Consider the following 14,023-nt stretch of genomic DNA (forward strand, 5'->3'; position numbering starts at 1 on the left):
AGGGGCTGTGGGTTGGAAAGGGGGGGGGCTGGCAGAGCTGGGGGGGGTTGCCCAGGGTTGGGCTAGCAGGGGCTGTGGGTTGGGATGGGGGGGGCTGGCAGAGCTGGGGGGGGGTTGCCCAGGGTTGGGCTAGCAGGGGCTGTGGGTTGGGATGGGGGGGGGCTGGCAGAGCTGGGGGGTGGGTTGCTCAGGGCTGGGCTAGCAGGGGCTGTGGGTTGGAATGGGGGGGGCTGGCAGAGCTGGGGGGGGGGGGTTGCCCAGGGTTGGGCTAGCAGGGGCTGTGGGTTGGGATGGGGGGGGCTGGCAGAGCTGGGGGGGGGTTGCCCAGGGTTGGGCTAGCAGGGGCTGCCCAGGGGCTGAGGGTGGGGCTGGGAACTGCTAGCCCTGTTTTCCAGGCGGGGCACAAGCCCATACAGCAAATCCATGCCAGAGCCAGGCAGCCCCTAGGTGCTGGGCCCGACGCCCGGGGCCCTGCTCTCACCTGCAGCATGTCGCTGGTCTGCCGGGCGGCAGCGTCATTCTGGGCCTGGAGCTGCAGGGCGTCCTGGTACTGGCGGCAGTCCTGCCCCTCGTGGATGGCCTGGGGGTGAGAGTGGCAGCACTCAGCTGCTGGGCGGGTAGGCGCTGGCCCGGCTGGGAGCCCCACAGGGCACTGTGCCAAGAGCCCCTGGCTATGGTGTTTGGGGTGGGAGCGGGGCTGGGCTGTGGCCAATCCCCTCTCAGTCTCCGGGGCCCCCTCTGCAGTGGGAGCCCAGCGCCCCGGCAGGGGGTACAGAGCTCTCCCAGCCCCAGGGCAGGCCCCAGGGCTTGGCTATTAACTGACTGACTCGCCCCCCTGCCCCAGCAACGCTGCAGCTCCTGGGTCTGCTCCAGCCTTCCCCAGCACCTACACCTCAGCCCCCACCCCCGGTCACCTCCTGCCACGCTGCCCCCTGCCCCAGAACGGCCTCCCCCAGCCTGCCAGCCTCCCACCCCCACATCCTGACGGGCCCTGTTGTATCATTTTATGAGGCCGGTGTGCACGTCGGTTTCCCTCTGCATGGCTCCCCCGTGGAGGAAGAGGGTTAGGGCTGCTCGTGGGGGGCAGCACAGAACACGGGGTGGAGGTGGTGCCTGCCTGCCTGGGCCAGGAACTGGACCTGCTGGAAGCGACCCCATCTCAATGCAGAATCCCCCAGAGAGCCTAGGAAGCCCCCATGACACCCCACAACCAACGACTCAGAGGAAGGCGGCGGCGTCCCCCACCGCTCAGCAGGGACGTGGGGCGGAGACCCCAGCTCGAGGCCAAAGGACAAGCCGCGAGCAGCAGGGGAGGAAGCCTGGGGGCTCTCCCGGGACAGACTGAAGAGGTCAGAGAGAGACGGGCCTGGGACGCAGCCACTCCAGCTTGGCTGGCTGATCGCTCCGGCTCGGCAGACGGACGATGCTTCAGTTCTCCGTGCCGAGCGAGGGCCGGCCCGGGCCCTATCCCAGCTGACTAGTAAACCCTGGCTGGTGAACCCATCCCTGCAGAGCAGACGCGCCGCTCCCAGGATCTGTGTCAGTGGGCCTTGCAGGCCAGCGCTCCCCGCGTGACGCAGCAGAGCTGGAGCCCCCCAGGGGCTCAGTCCAGGAGGTGGTAAGACTGCCTCCCCCCCAGGATGAGTGGCACCCGCTGGGGGACCCCATCACACTGAAGGGTGCCTCCAAGGTACTGTTCCCAAGCAGGGCGTAGCACAGAGCCTGTGGCTCCCTGACGGGCCCAGAATCCTGAGATCCCAAACCCCTCTGCGTTAGGAATCAAGACATGGCACTTTCTGCCCAACGGACGGCGCTGGCGTGTTGCCTGGGAAGCCCCCGGCTTTGCCCAGTCGGAGTGGCACAGTGTCCCGGTTTCACAGCCGTATGGAGGAGGTCCAGCTCGACTAGATCCTGAACGTGGTTGTCGTGCCGAGAGGCCCGTGGCAGACGCGGCGATGCCAAGCCGGCGCAGAACTTCCGGGTGAGTGGGAGGAACTGGTGAGTATTGAACCCAAAGAGCAAAAGCTGGGGCCTGCTTCAACAGAGGTAACGGGGATATTTACGGTCGTTCTGGCTACAGCCCCCTGGGGCCATGGTCTAGGGACGGAGCCTTTTCAGACCTGTCGCGAGAATGGCACAAGACGTTCCGGCGAACACCGTTCTCCAGGCGGCTCGTAACAGCCGGGATAAATTCCACCAGCCGAGGGGTGGAGGCAGCCCAGAGGCTGACCTGTGACGGGGGCGCAGCAAGTCTGTTCTGATGCTGGACTCGGCCCATCAAGCCCTTGCGGCCGCCCAGGAACGGACCAAATGGCGAACGATCGCTACAGCCAACCGCTCGGCTAAGCGCTGAAGGAGAAACCCTCCCGGCCTGTCTTCATCTGGCTTTTGCCTTTTCCACTCCTCTGCCAGCCGGGGGGAGACGTTCAGGCTGAAATGCCAACAGCTAATGCCCACAGCCATGCCCGTCTCTCCCCCAGGCCAGCTGGCACCTCCGCTTACCCTCTCCCAGGCCGGAGCCAGGGGAGCTGCCAGCCGTCTCCCAGCACTGGCCGACCTTCCCCTCCCGCTTAGTCCTGCGATAAGAGCCGGGCTGGACGATAACTAGCTGGGAACCGTCGACCTCCCGCTGCAGCACCACGGCCCTCAGGGCACCGGGCGGGCGAGTCACACACATGGCACAGGACGGTAGCGTGCCCCGACGGCGCCCCTCAGCGCCAGCGCCACAGAACAGCTGCCGTGGGGCTGGGCTGGCCTTTGGCAAGAAGCAACGTTCCCTGACACCCACTGCCACCGGCCTGGGCCTGAGCCTGGTCAGCACCTCCCCCTTTCTGCCCAGCCCCACTGCCCTGGGCCCCCCGCCCCTTCCCTCTGTCCTACCCTCACTGCTCTGGGCCTCCTGCCCCCACTGTTCCAGGGGCCCCTCCCCTTCCCTGCACTTCCCCCACTGCTCTGGGCCCGTGTGCTACTTCCCTCCCCCCATCCCACCCCCACTGCTCTGGGCCCCATCCCCCTCCCTATCCTCTATGCTGCCCCCACTGCTTCAAACTCCCTCCCCTCCCCTCCTCTCCCTGTCCTGCCCCCACTGTTTCAAGAACTTAAGAACGGCCAGACTGGGTCAGACCAAAGGTCCATCTAGCCCAGTGTCCTGTCTACCGACAGTGGCCAGGGCCAGGTGCCCCAGAGGGAATGAACAGAGCAGGGGATCAGCAAGTGACCCATCCCCTGTCGCCCACTCCCAGCTTCTGGCAAACAGAGCCTAGGGACACCATCCCTGCCCAGCCTGGCTAATAGCCATTGATGGACCTGTCCTCCAAGAACTTACCTAGTTCCTTCTTCAATGCCAGGGCAGGGATAGCTCAGTGGTTTGAGCATTGGCCTGCTAAACCCAGGGTTGTGAGTTCAATCCTTCAGGGGGGCCATTTAGGGATCTGGGGCAAAAATCTGTCTGGGGTTTGGTCCTGCTTTGAGCAGGGGGTTGGACTAGATACCTCCTGAGGTCCCTTCCAACCCTGAGATTCTATGAACTGACAGCTGTGGGGTATGCTGACTGTGCAGCCTAGCTCAGGGGCTCAGCCCCGTGCATTGGGGCAGGAGTTGCTGGCTGGCATGGTAAGGGGAGCCCTTTTAGTGTCTTGGCCTTCACAACATCCTCTGGCAAGGAGTTCCACAGGTTGACTGTGCATTGTATGAAGAAATACTGCCTTTTATTTGTTTTAAACCGGCTGCCTGTTACTTTCACTGGGTGACCCCTAGTTCTTGTGTTATATGAACAGGTAAATCACACTTCCTTATTTATTTTCTCCACGCCAGTCATGATTTTACAGACCTCTATCACACCCCCCCCCCCCCTTAGTCGTCTCTTTTCCAAGCTGTTGCCCTTTTCTGAAACTTTTCCAAGTCCAATATAACTTTTTTGAGATGGGGCGACCACATCTGCACACAGTATTCAAGATGAGGGCGACCATGGATTTATATAGAGGCAATATGATATTTTCTGTCTTATCTGTCCCTTTCTTAACAATTCCCAACATTCTGTTCGCTTTTTGACTGCCACTGCACATTGAGTGGATGTTTCCAGAGAACTCTCCACAGTGACTCCAAGATCTTTCTTGAGTGGTAACAGCTAATTTAGACCCCATCATTTTATATGTATAGCTGGGATTATGTTTTCCAATGTGCATCACTTTGCATTTATCAACATTAAATGTAATCTGCCATTATGTTGCCCAGTCACCCAGTTTTGAGAAATACGTTTGTAGCTCTTTTCTGCTTTGGACTTAACTATCTTGAGTAGTTTTGTATCACCTCCAAATTTTGCCACCTCACTGTTTACCACTTTTTCCAGATCATTTATGAGTATGTTGAATAGGACTAGACCCAGTACAGACCTCTGGCGGCACCACTATTTACCTCTCTCCGTTCTGAAAACTGACCACTTATTCCTACCCTTTGTTTCCTGTCTTTTAACCAGTTACCAATCCATGAGAGAACCTTCCCTCTTATCCCATGACAACTTTGCTTAAGAGCCTTTGGTGAGGGACCTGTGCGAGGCAGGAGGTCATTAGAGGATCACAATGGTCCCTGCTGGCCTTGAAATCCCTGCTGCAGAGCTGCAGCCTACAGAAACGACACTCCCAGCATGCATTACTCCATCCTGCTCCGCAGGGCCTGGCTGCTGGAGCATTGCGTGCTGCAGTCTCCAAGGGACAGCAGCAGCAGCAGGCAGGGCAGTGCTGCGGAGCCCCACGTCTGTCCCCACCGGAGAGCAGTGCTGCCTGCCCCCCCGGCCTCCTCCGCAGGGCCCCCGCGGCTCACCTTGCAGAGCAGGCAGTTCAGACTCCAGCAGATGGGGCAGTGGAACTCATTGACCGTGTCCTCGTAGATGCACCAGCCCTTGCAGTCCGGGGTTTTGCAGTGATAGCTGTTCTGGGTGCGTCTCTCCGCCACCACCAGGCTCCGCTCCAGGAACCGCTTGTACTCCTCTGCTGACACCAGCTGTGGGCACAGAGCCCCGGGGAGGTCACGCCCACCCCATGGCAGAGCCGCCAGGGGACAGGGATAGACTGCAGGGCCCCCTTCTGGAAGCTCTGCCCTGACAGAGGGTAGCTGTGGGGCAGGGGCTGTCGGAGGAGGTGTTGTCCTGGCTTAAGTGTGCACAGGGGTGAAAGTCATGAGCGGGGGCGTGGCCTCAACCAGAAGAGGCAGGGCCTTTAAATCACCCCCAGAGCTCCCAGCTGCAGAGGCGGCTGGGAGCCCCAGGCCCTGGGCCCTTTAAATCGCCGCCGGAGCCCTGCCGCCGCTACCCCGGGGCTCCAGCAGCCAGGCTTGGGCGGCAGGAGCCCGGCTGCTGGAGCCTCGGAGTAGGCGGCAGAGCTCCGGCGGCGATTTAAAGAGCTCCCCGCAGTGGCAGGATCCCCGGGCCCTTTAAATCGCCACCTGAGCCCGGCTGCCGGAGCCCCAGGCCCTTTAAAGCGCCAGCCTGAGGAAGCCATCTGGTCCGGTACACCGTACCGGCCCGTACTGGCTTACTTTCACCTCGGGGAGTGCAGGTCCCCAAGATCCAAAGGGAGACAGGAGAAGGGGCCCAAGCCTCTGGGATCTGATGGGGGGTCAGAGCTTCCCAGCAGGTCCCTGGCTCCCTGGGGGCCCAGACATCTGTCTGATAACATTTACCCCACTCCCGCCATCTCCCGCTGTGCCTCACCCTGAGCCCCGGGGCTGGTCCTATGGAATAAGCCCAGATCCCTGCCCCACAGCCGCCCACCCACGCACTGGGGCCTGCAGGCCAGCTCTTGGGAGCCGGAGCCCCCTGCCCACTGCAGGGACTCACCGCCCGGACCTCCCGTTCCTGGAGCTTGCTGCTGCAGGCGTAGGTGTTGTCGCGGAAGGGGCAGGACACCTGGGGTTCCTGGCTGTAGCTGATCACCTGCCGCAGGCAGTCTCTGTGGGGACAGGGGGCAGTCACCCAGGGAAGCCCTCCCTTAACCCGACAGCTGTGGCCCCACGGCCTGAGCTCTCGGCCCCTGCAGCCCCAGGAGGGCCCAAACCCTGGCTCAGCCCCAGGCTTCCAGCACAGTGCCAGCACCTGGGCCTCAGACATGGAGTCCAAGCGCTGCCTGGCAGGGACCAGGGAATGGACACCCGGGGGGGGCTCCATCCCCCTGCTCTGCAGCAGGCTCTGCCTCGCGGTGCTGACACGCTGCGGCTTGGGGGTGCAAGCTGGGCAGCCGTACCTGCAGAAGTTGTGCAGACACTCCCGGAGCAGCACCCCGTCCCCCGGGGCCATGGGCAGGTAGCAGATCCGGCACTCCATGGCCTCCTGGTTGGGCACCAGCACCTTCTCCTCCAGCTGCAGCAACTGCTGGAAGTTCTGCAGACGTTCGTCCTCCAGGGCCTGCAGAACAGAGCCAGAGAGAGGTCAGAGCACCTTGCACAGCGGGGCCCCGGAGCTCCTCCCGACAGGGACCAGGCCGCTCAGTGGGGCCCAGAGCTCCCCCCCAGAGGGGCCAGGCCGCGCCGCCCAGCGGGAGGGGGGAGCTCCCCCCCCCAGAGGGGCCAGGCCGCGCCGCCCAGCGGGAGGGGGGAGCTCCCCCCCCCCAGAGGGGCCAGGCCGCGCCGCCCAGCGGGAGGGGGGAGCTCCCCCCCAGAGGGGCCAGGCCGCGCCGCCCAGCGGGAGGGGGGAGCTCCCCCCCCCAGAGGGGCCAGGCGGCGCCGCCCAGCGGGAGGGGGGAGCTCCCCCCCCCCCGCGGGGCCCGGCGGCGCCGCCCAGCGGGAGGGGGGAGCTCCCCCCCCCAGAGGGGCCAGGCGGCGCCGCCCAGCGGGAGGGGGGAGCTCCCACCCCCAGAGGGGCCAGGCGGCGCCGCCCAGCGGGAGGGGGGAGCTCCCACCCCCAGAGGGGCCAGGCGGCGCCGCCCAGCGGGAGGGGGGAGCTCCCCCCCCCAGAGGGGCCAGGCGGCGCCGCCCAGCGGGAGGGGGGAGCTCCCCCCCAGAGGGGCCAGGCCGCGCCGCCCAGCGGGAGGGGGGAGCTCACCCCAGAGGGGCCTGGCCGCGCCGCCCAGCGGGAGGGGGGAGCTCACTGCCCAGTCCCTGGGCCCGGCCCACTTAAAATGTGCATTTTTGCTCCCACAGGTTCATTGACCTTCGGGCCTGAAGGGATCACGGTGGTCATCCAGGCCTTGGGCATCACCCGGCCAGAGCCCCCCCACCCCCCAGTCACTCCCGCAAGCAGCCCGTGGCTCCTGCCAAAGCCAGCGGGTCGGAAGGGGGGGTGGGGAGAATTCCGATGCTCCCAGCCAGGCTCTTTGCACTTCTTAATCTCAGCCAATAAGCCCAGGCCCTGCTGGCTGCTGGAGCTCAGGCCAGGCTCTAGGGAGATGCTGTGTACAGGGGCCTGCCCTCCCACCACGATATGGAGAGGACAAGGGAGGGCAAGTCCCCGGGGAAGGGAAGCTTCTTGTGCGGGGGGAGCAGGACGTGTTGAAAGGCCCTGAGAAGAGCCTCACCTCTGGGCAGTTGGACAGGAGCAATGGGAAGTCTGGAGCCCAGCAATAAGCAAACCTGGGGCCCTCTGGGAAGTAGAGTGAAAAGTGGGAGACTGGCAGCCAGGTCTGAGCTCCCATTTGGCAGGAGATACAGCGATGCTGCTCTCAGCCCGGGAACCCGCCTGTCCAGCCCGGTAACTGGCTCGTGGCAGGTCCCGGAGGCAGCTGAAGAAGCCAGGGGTGCTCAGGAAGAAAAGTTCTGTGGCTGCGGCTGCCGGGAAAGAATCAATTAGCCAAGGGGAAACTCCAGGGCTGAGGGTCAAGGCTGCAGAAGGCAGGTGAGGGAGTGCAGGAGGAGCCGTGCCAGAAGCAGGATCTCACGGTTGGGTGAAACACAGAGGCTGAGAAGAGCCACAGCGGAGAGCAGCTGAATAAAGGAAAGGAGAAAAAGAGGAACCCGGAGAACCTGATGTGACATTGTTGATATAATCTGAGATCATATAGAACGTGGCTGCAACCAAGGTCCTGTAGTGGCACCAAATCTTAGGTAAAGGGGGTCATATAAGGTGTCTAAGACCAGGTTCTGGGTTGCTGGTTATGATTATGCTGTCTGTGTGCATGTGTCATTTTGTAGTTGAAGTTATGAATATTGGCTCTGTACTGTCTGTATTTCAAATTTCTGCTGTGCTTCTGGGAAACATCCCAGCCAAGTTGGTGTTAGCTCTGCCCAGCCTGCTTGATGGCCCATTAAGGACCATCAGCTACACAACTGACCCATGAAGAGAAGGTGGATACGCCTTGTGACTCAGCAAAGTATGCAGGGACTTGCCCATGTGACTCCAGACTCCATTTTGCTGTAATTTTCCACAGTAAGGACAAAGAGGTTCTTACACCTGGAAAAAGCCTATAAAAGGCTGATGCCTCAACTCCATCTTGTCTTCAATCCTGCTTCTGACCTCTGGAGGGACTTTGTTCAGAGATTCAGTTTGTAGCAAAGGACTGATGACCCATCCCAGCGGGGGATGTACTTCAGAGACTGGATTCTGAACTTGCAGTTTATTCTATCACTGCTACAAGCCTGAACCAAGAACTTTGCTGTTACTGTATGCAGGGCCGGCTCTACAGTTTTCGCCGCCCCAAGCAGCGCACCGAATTGCCGCCGCGGGCGGTGGGGGCAGTCCGTGTGCCCTTAGGGCGGCAGGCGCGTTTCCGCCGCGGCGGCAATTCGGCGGCAGCTTCTATGTTTAGCTGAAGCCGCCGCAGACAGCTACACATAGAAGCTGCTGCCAAATTGCCACCATCGCAGAAACGCACCTGCCGCCGTAACGGCACACAGACTGCCCCCCCCACGCGGCGGCAATTCGGCGTGCTGCTTGGGGGCAAAACAGGGACTGCCGCCCCTTGCAGATTGCCGCCCCAAGCACCAGCTTGGAATGCTGGTGCCTGGAGCCGGCCCTGACTGTATGTAATTGATTCCATTTAACCAATTCTAGCTCCCATCTCTATCTTTTTCCTTTTATGAATAAACCTTTAGATTTTAGATTCTAAAGGATTGGCAACAGTGTGATTTGGGGGTAAGATCTGACTTGTATATTGACCTGGGCTTGGGGCTTGGTCCTTTGGGATTGAGAGAACCTTTTTCTTTTATTGGGGTGTTGGTTTTCATAACCATTCATCCCCAGGACGAGTGCACTGGTGGTGATACTGGGAGACTGGAGTGTCTAAGGGAATTGCTCGTGTGACTTGTGGTTAGCCAGTGGGGTGAGACCAAAGTCCTCTTTGGCTGGCTGGTTTGGTTTGCCTTAGAGGTGGAAAACCCCCAACCTAGGGCTGTGACTGCCCTGTTTGAGCAATTGGTCCTGAATTGGCACCTCAGTTGGGTCCCGCCAGAACCGCACCGTCACACCTGATTTCTGCTCTTTCCCAGCAGGCAACTCCAGAATAACGAAAGCTCAAGGCTGCAACGGCTCCGTCAAAGCATAGAAGTAGGTAGCCAGCAGCAGAAAATCTCTAGTTCAGAAGAGAGGTGGAAAGAGCTGGAGTTGCTGAGAAGACTCTCCCTGCCCAGTACACGGGGGGAACATGACTGTGCTCAGGCAGAGGCTAGGAGAAGAAGATACAAGCCTTCTCCCAGAGCAGAGCAGGGAAGGAAGCTTTGGACTAGCAGGGGAGCTGGAGCAGCCCCTCAATAGTGATGTGTGGGGGTCAAGGACTCAGCGGGCTCAATGGGTTGTGATCAACGGCTCCATGTCTAGTTGGCAGCCGGTATCAAGCGAAGTGCCCCAAGGGTCGGTCCTGGGGCTGGTTTTGTTCAACATCTTCATTAATGATCTGGAGGATGGGATGGATTGCACCCTCAGCAAGTTTGTGGATGACACTAAGCTTGGGGGAGAGGTAGATACACTGGAGGGTAGGAATAGGGTCCAGAGTGACCTACACAAATTAGAAGATTGGGCCAAAAGAAATCTGATGAGGTTCAACAAGGACAAGTGCAGAGTCCTGCACTTAGAACGGAAGAATCCCATGCACTGCTACAGACTAGGGACCGAATGGCTAGGCAGCAGTTCTGCAGAAAAGGACCTAGAGGTTACAGTGGCTGAGAAGCTGGATATGAGTCGACAGTGTGCCCGCGTTGCCAAAAAGGCTAATGGCATATTGGGCTGCATTAGTAGGAGCATTGCCAGCAGATTGAGGGACATTATTCCCCTCTAGTCAGCACTAGTGAGGCAACATCTGGAGTATTGCATCCAGTTTTGGGCCCCCATTACAGAAAGCATGTGAACAAATTGGAGAGAGCGGAGGGCAACAAAAATGATTAGGGGGCTGGAGCACATGACTTATGAGGAGAGGCTGAGGGAACTGGCTTGTTTAATCTGCAGAAGAGAAGAGCAAGGGGGGATTTGATAGCAGCCTTCAACTACCTGAAGGTGGGTTCCAAAGAGGATGGAGCGAGGTTGTTCTCAGTGGTAGCAGATGACAGAACAAGGAGTAAGTCTCAAGTTGCAGTAGGGGAGGTTTAGGTTGGATATTAGGAAACGGAGGGTGGTGAAGAACTGGAATGGGTTACCTAGGGAGGTAGTGGAATCTCCTTCCTTAAGAGGTTTTTAAGGTCAGGCTTGACAAAGCCCTGGCTGGGATGATTTAGTTGAGGTTGGTCCTGCTTTGAGCAGAGGGTTGGACTAGATACCTCCTGAGGTCCCTTCCAACCCTGAGATTCTATGATTCTATGATTCAAATGCCAGAGTCATAAGCCAGAGGCGGAGCTGCCGCTTTAGGGGCTGTGACCACCCCCCGTTCCAAAGCAGGGCAGCTGGGCTCATTGGTGGCCTAGCAGGAAGCTAGTCAGGAAGCCAGCCAGTGGCTGTCCCAGCTGCTCTGGCTCCTGCCCACCTAGGACCCTGCGGCCTGAGCAGTAAGAGGCTTTATGGGGAAATGGGACTGAAGACGTGGGGTGTGTCCATGTTTAGTTTATCAGCCGCCTGCTGCAAGGCCTCCTGCACTCTGGTGTCCTTTCTCCCCATCTTTCTGGGGCCGGCCGGCAACAGTGACACTTGGAGCTGTGGGATTAACTGAGGGTCAGTCACCGTAGTGACCATCTGCTAAACTCCCCGGGGCCGGTGAGAATCCATCAGGTCACAGGGGGAAGAACCCTGGAGCTGCCCCCTGCTTGGAAGGGGACCCTGCTGCAGCCTACCACCCAGGTCTGCGAGAGAGCCCCAGGAGGAGCACAGCTGCTGGGGGGAGCAGGGGACAGGCAGATATGGGGGTGAGGGCTCCTGCAGCAGGGGTCAAAGTCCCCTTAGTACATTTTGGACCACTGGCAGCACTAATTGTCACCCCCCCCTCCAAAATAAAATAAAATAAAAATTACATCCACCCCTCACTCTCATCTCTTTCCATGAAGTCTCATGGCTTCTGGGCCCCTCGTGAGTTTTGGGGTCTGACTCGCAATCTTTGAGCCTTTGGGGTTGGCAGCACCATGTCTGTTGGGTCCCAAAGGGCACCTGCTACACGATCAGCGCTCGGCACGGAGGCTTCCCAACAGAACGAGAGGCCAAGGAGCCAGGGGCTGAGACTGGCCTGGCAGCTCCCAGATCCCTTTCCAAGCCCCACAGAGCACTGTCTTCCGAAAGGAACTGTGAGACAGCCTGGCCTTTCAAGGGGTGGAGGCTGGGAGCTGGCCAGCCCTGCCCAGTGATCCCTACCTGCCACACCTGGGGTGGGGCGTGGGCTTGAATCAGTAGAGCCAGCTGGGGGCGGAGGAGGTGTTTCCCCTACAAAGAGCAGCGGGAGGGGGATGCTTGGGGGGAAGAGACAGACCGAGTGAAACCTCGTCTTGCGACAACCTCCTCTTGGGACAATCCAATCACGTCAATCTCATGGGCGAAGCACAGCCGACTAGTTTGTTGTTCACCTATGCGTACACCCTCCTGCCTGGTTCCAAGATTTCTTCATGATAACTGCTGAAGAGGGTCAGTGATAACAAGCAGCCCTGTCTGACAGCTGTCCTCAAGTTGAACCAACTACTTTGCTCATGCCCAGCATGCCCCAGAGCCATTGAACTGCCACAGAGATTTTGTGTCGGCCTTATTACATTTTCACCGGCTCCGAGCAGCTGCCACAAGAGGTTTGTGCCATATGGTGACAAACGCCTTAGCAAAATCCACCAAAGCTTGGAGCAGCTTCCCATCATTCTCCAGCACTTTCTCACATATGGACTGAACATTTGCTCCATTGTATTTCTTTGGGATCTAAGCCCCGCTTGTTCTTCAGACAGAAACTCCCCTCTTCTGAGCGCATTCTCTTCAGAATGATGCACAGCAGACTTTTACTAGGGGGTGTCAATAATGAGATTGTGCAGTAATTTCCAGAAGCAGCAGAGTTCCCACGTCTCAGGCCACCCTCCAGGCTCCCAAATGGCATTGACAAGCTGGGATGGGGGCTGCTCCACCCCTTTGGATTTGTTCTGCTTGTATGTTGTCCACTTCAGGGGCTTTATTGCTTTTCAATGTTCACACGGCATCCGCAACTTCTTCAATTGCAGGAGGAGGTTCACTGGGATAAGTCCAACTTCTCACAGATATCCCCTCTGCTTCTTTCACTTCCAACTTAACATTTGTTTGGGTTCTAATAGACAGTTCCTGGCACGTGGGGGTGAAAAGGTGTGTTTCCTGACAGAGACACCTTTCAAAAGTGTCTTGATGGTTTGGCAGGCCTTCCTACTGGCATTTGCCACAAAGCAGTTCTGTATATCGCTGCACTGTTGTTTGAGCCCATCTTCTTTTGCCACTTTAATCCCCGCATTTATTTCTGGTGTCATATGGGAATATTGCTCTCTTGCCTTTCATCCATCTTCCATTATGCTCTTAGCTTCCTTCATTGATCACACAACTCCGTGATCCAAGGTTTCTTCTTTAGGATCTGTTTCCCCAGGAATTCATCCACTGTCTCTGTAGTGCAGCAGATGTTGTACTCTATCTGATTTACGCTACTTGTGCAGAAGCTTTGCAGCTTTTGTTCAGTTGTCTTCTTGAATTCCACTTGTTCCATGGACTTTCAGTTTGTTGACATTATAACAGAGCCTGAAGATACCTGCAGGTCATTCTTTCTTTGCCGTTTGATCTTTATGTTGGCTATTACTACGTTACGATCAGATCCTATGTCCGCTTTCTAGAAGGATCAACTCCCCATCACACCCCCTGTTCAAAATTACAGTGAAGTCAGACTGGTTCGGGGTCCCCAAATCCAGCACTGTCCACATCCATTGCCTGGACAGTTTGTGCTTGAACAAGGTATTTGCTAACTGCACTGAGCCGACTCCTCTGCTGTTTGTCTGGCCATGCGCAAGCTTCCCGACACAGCGGCAGCATTCTGGGGAATGCTCAGGACCAATGCATGGATTCCGGTCACCTTGTCCAATTAACACATCTCTATGGTGAGCAGCTGTTAACGCCTTCTCGGTATCGCCACAGAATTTCTCAGACTCTTCATCACCAGTCAGTAGCAGGGCAGAACACCCGACAAGTCACACTATGAGGACAGGCTGCCAAGCTGAGGGTCATTAACCCGCTGCTGACCAACTTACAGGGGCTGATCTGCTTCCTCACCAGCAGCACAACCCCATGTGCTCATCTTCTGTCATCGCCACCCCAAATCAGCATGTTTCCTTCCACCCCGTCCATCACATCCCCTCACCATGAGAGCTCATCCTGTAGTAGCAGGAGGCAGCCTGCTCTCATGGCACAAACATGCTATGGGCCAGTGGAGAACACGAGCTTGACCACTTGCTGGCCTCCTAAAAGGGCTGTTGGGGCCAGGATGGGGTTGGGGACGAGCTCCCAACTCCTATAAAATGCCCCAAATGGCCAGCGAAACCTCCGACAGACAAAATCATCATCACTTGCCTTCGTGCAGCAGAGGGGTTTCTATTAAAGCAGGGGCGTGAAAGGTCAGTGGCTGGCACCTTGAAAAGAAACCAGACTGCTTAGGGTGGGTGGAGCTCTTCTGTCTTGGGGGGGCAGCCCCCTCGAGCAGGAGGA

The 14,023-nt window shown here is 58.5% G+C and overlaps 1 protein-coding gene across 2 annotated transcripts in view; it reads right to left on the bottom strand.

Annotated features, from left to right (window-relative positions):
- SHARPIN (SHANK associated RH domain interactor) overlaps nucleotides 1-14,023 on the bottom strand; it is a 40,472-nt gene that overhangs the window by 1,741 nt on the left and 24,708 nt on the right. The window contains exons 9-12 of one of the 2 annotated variants that reach the window (XM_045007264.1): nucleotides 6,237-6,397; nucleotides 5,834-5,945; nucleotides 4,819-4,998; nucleotides 482-580 (exon numbers count right to left, since the gene is read on the bottom strand). In XM_045007264.1, coding sequence (XP_044863199.1) covers nucleotides 482-580; nucleotides 4,819-4,998; nucleotides 5,834-5,945; nucleotides 6,237-6,397 — 552 coding nt within the window. Of the gene's footprint in view, nucleotides 1-481; nucleotides 581-1,746; nucleotides 2,121-4,818; nucleotides 4,999-5,833; nucleotides 5,946-6,236; nucleotides 6,398-14,023 lie in introns of those variants that run through there. The other variant, XM_045007266.1, reaches the window with a different exon arrangement.

The sequence above is a fragment of the Mauremys mutica genome, chromosome 2 (assembly GCF_020497125.1).
Source record: "Mauremys mutica isolate MM-2020 ecotype Southern chromosome 2, ASM2049712v1, whole genome shotgun sequence".
Lineage (NCBI taxonomy): Eukaryota > Metazoa > Chordata > Testudines > Geoemydidae > Mauremys > Mauremys mutica.